This window comes from Mustela nigripes, chromosome 1 (genome assembly GCF_022355385.1).
Source record: "Mustela nigripes isolate SB6536 chromosome 1, MUSNIG.SB6536, whole genome shotgun sequence".
NCBI classification, from domain to species: Eukaryota; Metazoa; Chordata; class Mammalia; order Carnivora; family Mustelidae; genus Mustela; species Mustela nigripes.
In genome coordinates this window covers 18,707,517-18,714,281 of record NC_081557.1, presented here as the reverse complement: position 1 = coordinate 18,714,281, position 6,765 = coordinate 18,707,517, and the positions used below count along the sequence as shown (strand labels likewise).

Sequence of the window (6,765 nt, the reverse complement as noted above, 5' to 3'; positions counted from 1 at the left end):
TGGGTGGCTCAGTGGGTTAAGCCGCTGCCTTCGGCTCGGGTCATGATCCCAGCGTCCTGGGATCGAGTCCCACATCGGGCTCTCTGCTCAGCGGGGAGCCTGCTTCCTCCTCTCTCTCTGCCTGCCTCTCTGTCTACTTGTGATTTCTGTCTGTCAAATAAATAAAATCTTTAAAAAAAAAAAAGAAAATCACATTTGGAGAATAAAGTGACTAGCTAAATGACAGTGAATTTTTTTAAAAAATGAAAATGCTGGCAACTTGATAAAAAATAATGAGCTTTCCTGATGGAGGGAAAATCAGGTGGCGTGTTGCCAGAAGGTCCGAGTTTGAATTTTATTTAGTTTGTGCACTTGCTAAGTCCAGCGTATTGAGCAAGCCTTTTCCGCCTCAGTTTCTTCCTGGGCAAAAATTATGTCATTTCTTTGGAGAGAGAGTCGCCTACACCCCTCCCTCCTGCACTAGGTCGGATCCCGGGTTACAATGTTCTCATAGCAACCTGAACCTCTCCCTGGAACGTAAGCTCCAGGAGCACGGGGAGAGTCTGCGGGTTTTATCGCCCAGAGACCACGCTTCGTTGAATGGATGAACGAATGGCTGGGAGCTGGTCTAGGTGTTCTATTACTTGCACAGCGAGGTTTAATTCCCCGTGGAGTCCCTCGGGAAAGACGCAGCGACCAACCTCAGAGCGCACACGCCCCCAGTGACCCGCGGTGGCAGGCGCGCTCGAAAAGGGGGTGTCGGTCCAAAGTTGTCGGCTACAGACGTTTCCCCTAACCCGGCTGGAGTCACATTCCCTGTGGCTCGGAGAGCTTCCCGCGGATTTACATAAGGCAGGGTGAATCACACCGTCAAGCGAGGAGGCGAAGGGACCCGCCCCAACCCTCGCCAGGCGGCGCCCAGAGCGCGGCCGGGGTCACTCCGAACTTCGCAGGAGGCCAGGCGCTGCCCGGGCTCGGGGAGCCCGGCGACCACTCCGACCCCCGCCGAGGGCAGAGACGCGTCCCCACCCCCTCCGCGCGCCACTCCAGCTCGGCGCCGCCCCCTCCGACGCCCCCGCGCGGGCGCCGCCAGCCCCGAAGTCCCCGACCGAAGTGGGGCCGCCTCTCCCGCTCGGAAGGAGCCATCGCCGCTTTAAGGCGAAGAGGAGGGGAAGGGGGCGGGAGAGTGGGGGGCGGGGAGCGGCGGCCGCGGAGGGGGAGGGGGATCCCCCTCGCTCCCACGTGGTCCGGGCGCCTGTGAATCGCGCCCGCCCGAGGGTCTCACAGCGAAATACAAAAGCAGCTGGGAAGCGGCGGCGAGGCGAGTTCCCAGAGCCGGGCAGAGCGCCGGGCAGAGCCCCGCGGCCGCGATGGGGCTGAGGCGCCCGGAGCCCCGGAGCCAGCACGCTGCGGGGTCCGGCTCGCCGCCGGGACCCGGGCGCCCGGGCTCGGCTTGAAGCGGCGGAGGTGCCCGGCACGGCCGGGGGAGCATGGGCAGGAGGATGCGGGACGCTGCCGCCGCCGCCGCGGGTCTCTGGCTGCTGGCGCTGGGCTCGCTGCTGGCGCTGTGGGGCGGGCTCCTGCCGCCGCGCGCCCAGCCGCCCGAAGACCGACTCCCCCGGCGCCCGGCCCGGAGCGGCGGACCGGGGCCGGCGCCTCGCTTCCCCCTGCCCCCGCCCCTGGCGCGGGACGCCCGCGGCGGCTCCCTGAAAACTTTCCGGGCGCTGCTCACCTTGGCGGCCGGCGCAGACGGCCCGCCCCGGCGGCCCCCGGGCGAGCGCGGGCGGCACGTGCCAGCCGGGCGGCCCGGGCCCGAGGGGCGCGCCGCGGTGCACGGGGGCGTCTTCTGGAGCCGCGGCCTGGAGGAGCAGGTGCCCCGCGGCTTCTCCGAGTCGCAGGCGTTGGCTTGGCTGGAGGCGGTGCGCGGCGCCCGGGTGGTGGCCCTGGAGCGCGGCGGCTGCGGGCGCAGCTCCAACCGGCTGGCCCGCTTCTCCGACGGCACCCGCGCCTGTGTGCGCTACGGCATCAACCCGGAGCAGATCCAGGGCGAGGCCCTGTCCTACTACCTAGCGCGCCTGCTGGGCCTCCAGCGCCACGTGCCGCCCCTGGCACTGGCCCGGGTGGAGGCTCGCAGCGCTCAGTGGGCGCAGGTGCAGGAGGAGCTTCGCGCCGCGCACTGGACCGAGGGCAGCGTGGTGAGCCTGACGCGCTGGCTGCCCAACCTCACGGATGTGGTGGTGCCCGCGCCCTGGCGCTCCGAGGACGGCCGGCTGCGGCCCCTGCGCGCCGCCGGGGGCGAGCTAGCCAACCGCAGCCAGGCGGAGCTGGTGGACCTGGTACAGTGGACCGACTTGATCCTTTTCGACTATCTGACGGCCAACTTCGACCGGCTCGTCAGCAACCTCTTCAGCCTGCAGTGGGACCCGCGCGTCATGCAGCGCGCCACCAGCAACCTGCACCGCGGCCCCGGCGGGGCGCTGGTCTTTCTGGACAACGAGGCGGGCTTGGTGCATGGCTACCGGGTGGCGGGCATGTGGGACAAGTATAACGAGCCGCTGCTGCAGTCGGTGTGCGTGTTCCGCGAGCGGACAGCGCGGCGCGTCCTGGAGCTGCACCGCGGCCAGGACGCGGCGGCCCGGCTGCTGCGCCTCTACAGGCACCACGAGCCTCGCTTCCCGGAGCTGGCCGCGCTCGCCGACCCCCACGCTCAGCTGCTGCAGCGCCGCCTCGACTTCCTCGCCAAGCACATTTTGCACTGTAAAGCCAAGTACGGCCGCCGACCCGGGACTTAGCGTCCCCCGGAGAAAAGAGGGAGATCCCCCGGCCTGGGGAATGGATGATGGGGGAAGGGCCGTCGCCTGGGCCACCGCCTGGGACCGGCCAACGCCCAGCCAGTGGCCTGAGCGCCATGGAGGCTAAAACTTCACGGCTTCGCCCACCTGCCCCTTTCTCTCGGTCTCCTGCTGTTTCCTTTCGAAGTTCCGGGAGGACGAACTCACCGGGGCGAGAAGCTTAACAGCCCCTCCGCCCCGCCTATAAAAGGATTCTGCCCTGGGCCAGCACGGAGTTTGGATCCGAAGAAACTGGAGGCCGGAGTTTGGCCCCCGGGTGGCCATCTCAGTGGGAGATGCATCCCGTTTCCCGGCCCCCTCATACCCTTTCCGAAAAAGGAAAACTTCTATTTGAGCCGTTGAGCTAATTGTGCATTTCCTATCTAACGCAGCGCTGGTGGCCCGGGAGCAGGGCTGTGACATAGGCTGGTGGAGCCCCCTTCCTGTGTTCTGCCTTTGTTCCAGCACCGTGATGGTGAGATCACTGTTAGGAGCTGGGGGAAGGCTCCCGCTAGGACAAAGAGTGCAGGACCTTCAGAACCCGGGGGGGCCCTACAAACCCTGACAATTTGTCAGCCTTGCTTACCACATGTCTTTTTGCCCTAAAGGCTACAAATACAGGACAGGCAGTATGCACTGAATCAAGTAATGAATTTCTTCCTCCTCCCCTCTCCCCTCCCACCAAAATTTTGACAGTGATGATGTCCACCAGAAGAAAATGAGTTTCATGCACTTTACTTTGTTTTTATTTTAGTTTTTTATTAAGAAAAACTTTTTTATTTTACAGAATTTGCCTTCTGTGTATATATGTGCATAAAGTGTGTTGTAAATATACTAAACAAACTTATATTTCAATAAAAGGGAATTTAAAATTTAGAACTTAATTTCTGTGGTTTTAACTGTGGGAGATTTCTGATGCCCTACCTGCTTTTAAAATGAGCTTTGGGGTTTCTCCCTTGTGGATGTGCTTTTTAAAACAAAGGATGCATATGTATCCCAGTTGTGATTACCGGAACTCACAGAACTGAACAAAGACAAGAGCAGTTTCTCTGTCCTGTTCACTCAAATGAACCCCTAGTGCAGGGAATTTCAGAGTTCAGTAGAGAATGTGGGGGAGGGAGAAGGAAGGAAAGTATTCTATTTCCGGGCAAATAAAACTGTGATATAAAAGGATTTCATTGTAATATATTTCTATATTAATCATTTGGCAAATATGATAGAACCAGATGTGCAGACTAAAATATGACAAATGCCCCCTTTTTAAACCTAACTGCAAAGGGCACGTGTTGCACATTTTTTTCAGCATGGTAATTACCATGCATCCCGATATGTACATAATAAGCTGAGCACATATTGCAAACAGGTAGAGAAAGTCATAAATTAATTGTTCTCTTTATCTCCTGGCATTAAAAAAAAAAAATCTCCTGGCATAAATTCCATTGCATCCAGGAGATCATAATCTCCAACATCTGGACTCCTGCAGCCCTCTTAAGAGACTGTGTTGGGTTTTTCCCCTGGCGTGAATTGCATGATCCCCTCAGAACAGTCACGGTGAGACCAAGAAAGTGAGCAATACTTCGTATGGGACCCTTGAATCCTCACAGTGTGGGGACTGCAAACTTAGAAAATACTTTTGGATTGTCTTAAAGCTCCTGTTCGACCCATGGGGGAAGAGGAGAAGGGCTTGGTTTGTGTTTTACAACCCACTGGTGTTTTATCTTGATGCTTTATTTGATATCTGGGTCCAAGGGCTCTTGCCTATTATCTTATTTTTATTTAATGACTTCTAACTCAACTTTTGGTTACTATAACCGTTATTTATTTGATGTGCATTTGTAAGCCTAGGGTTTTATAGACTCCTGAAGATAACTGAATCTCTGTGGGTTCCCCTTCCCAAAATCCCCTGTTATTTTTCACATTACAATATAGCCTGTATGATTTCAGCATTTAATACCATTCCTACGCTTTCAGTGCCTGATGCTAAGCCAAATCTTATTTCAACTGAAAAAAAAAAAATGTCCATAAACTTTGTGGGATAAGCCGAATTTTTTCATTAGCACAGCCACAGAATGTATTGATAGGGGCAGTATCTTTTTTTTCAAGGCATAATTCATGTGAGACCTTTGATAATTACACCTTTCAAAAAGAAAAGTTTTCCATTTCTGATGATTAATAACTATATGAGAATTGCTGCCTGAGTCACCCCAAGCTGCTCCCAGAAAAGGATAAATATTTAGCAACCTGCATTTTTGCCCAGCATGTTCATCAAGGAAAACAATGAGCAAGAATAAGTTTCACAGACTGCACAGGAAATACATGCCGACTCCTGAGTAGAATCAACACTGGTACGTTCTAGGCCAGCAACATTCCCTACATTCCTCTTAAACTTCAGTTCCAAGCCCAGACTTGGCCATTAACCCAAAGCAAGAAACTAAGCATAATTTAAATGGCTCTTCTCGGATTCTTTAGTGAACCATAGCTGCCTGTTCGAGAAATAAGTTTAATTACATGGTGGAGTTGGTAAGGGAACCAAGACTTAATTACAGAGAATAGGCTTTAACTGTTGCTATTCCTCTTGGAGACTCAGTAGGCTATGGCATGGAAAGATCAATTAAAGATTTGCCATGTCAGTGAATACTGCTAGGGCTAAATCATTTTTCAGATGAAAAAAAAAAAAAAAAACACCCAAAACTTTCAGGCTGCTGCATGATGTGAAGAGTAATGGATTCTGCAGGCAAACTATATTCTGAATTCTGTCCCTTACCTATTTACTCTCAGCGAATCATTTAACCTAGTTCCCTCATCTATGAAATGGAAATTCGATCAGAGTATTGTGGGATTTAATGTTAACGTATAAACCATAAGGGGCATGTAATGGGTCCTTCAAAAAAAAAAAAAAAAAAAACCCACTTCCTCTTCATCTTTCAAAAACCTCTTGCCCTTCTTACACTCAGTAAACCTCAACTAATTTTCATCATCAAAGCCAAACCTAGCAGTTTCCAAGGTCAGGTTCAGTGTTTGAAGTGTGGTAATAAATGAATTCAACAAAGTACAGAGGAATGTCTCCCGCCACTATGCAAAGCACTGGATGAGGCCAAGGGCGCAGGGTTGATCTCTACATGGGCCTGAGACTGTGGTTTCTTGCACCCGAGCAGATGCAACTATCCTACAGATACAGGAGGGTAATATTTTTTAAGTAAATGACTTGTTACAGATTCATCACCCCTTCTAGAAAGCATCAAAAAGTGATGACTCTTTGCAAGAAAAATCCTCCTCCCAATTCCTCCAGCCAAGAGAAAGTAGGCAGTTGACCTTTTCTCCCTAGATTTGACTATTGATTAATTCCCTCCATCAGTGACATAGTTTTACACTATTAAGAGTATTTGGGGTGCCTGGGTGGCTCAGTTGATTGAGCAACTGCCTTCAGCTCAGGTCATGATCCTGGAGTCCCAGGATCAAGTCCTGCATCGGGCTCCCTGCTCAGCAGGGGGTCTGCTTCTCCCTCTGAACTTCCCCCTCTAATGCTTTCTCATTTCCCCTCCTTCCCCCCCAAAAAAGAGTATTCGCCCTCCCATCTTCGTATCAGGAAGAAAAACCCATTACTGTAACACATCTCAACTCTTAACCTTCTGCCTAGGGCTGTAGCTAGGAGAGTCCTCAAAGACCTAAAGGTTGATTACATGTATTAAATATAATATTCTCAAAACCATGCCTGGCTCATAGTAAATGCAATGTTAGAGTTTGTTTCTTGGTGAGGGAGATAGTTTTCTCCTCTAAGTCAAAATCAGAGGCGTCTGAGTCCCAGGCAGGATCCTCTTTCATAATCCTGCTTTAGCTTTGCAGTCATAGAACACTTTCTGCAGGCTTCTATTTTGGCTCAGGAAGACCAGACAGAGAGCATGAGTCTGGCAGGAATTACCTAAAGCCCACAGTTGTCAGCTGGTTGTCTCCTTTC

The 6,765-nt window shown here is 53.2% G+C and overlaps 2 protein-coding genes across 2 annotated transcripts in view; one reads left to right on the top strand and one right to left on the bottom strand.

Moving 5' to 3' along the window:
- The window catches only part of PAMR1 (peptidase domain containing associated with muscle regeneration 1), a 151,059-nt gene extending 149,289 nt beyond the window's left edge, over nucleotides 1-1,770 (bottom strand). The window contains exon 1 of the mRNA XM_059405696.1: nucleotides 1,712-1,770. The gene's annotated coding sequence lies outside the window, so the exon portion shown is untranslated. The remainder of the gene's footprint in view (nucleotides 1-1,711) is intronic.
- FJX1 (four-jointed box kinase 1) lies at nucleotides 1,161-3,690 on the top strand. The gene has a single exon (XM_059405708.1). The coding sequence runs from the start codon at nucleotides 1,470-1,472 to the stop codon at nucleotides 2,769-2,771; it is 1,302 nt and encodes a 433-aa protein (XP_059261691.1). The 5' UTR covers nucleotides 1,161-1,469; the 3' UTR covers nucleotides 2,772-3,690.
- Nucleotides 3,691-6,765: the final 3,075 nt, after the last annotated feature.

What these genes read in the sequence shown, in the direction of transcription:
- FJX1 (XM_059405708.1), top strand. Translation starts at nt 1,470, where the DNA reads ATGGGCAGGAGGATGCGGGACGCTGCCGCCGCCGCCGCGGGTCTCTGG.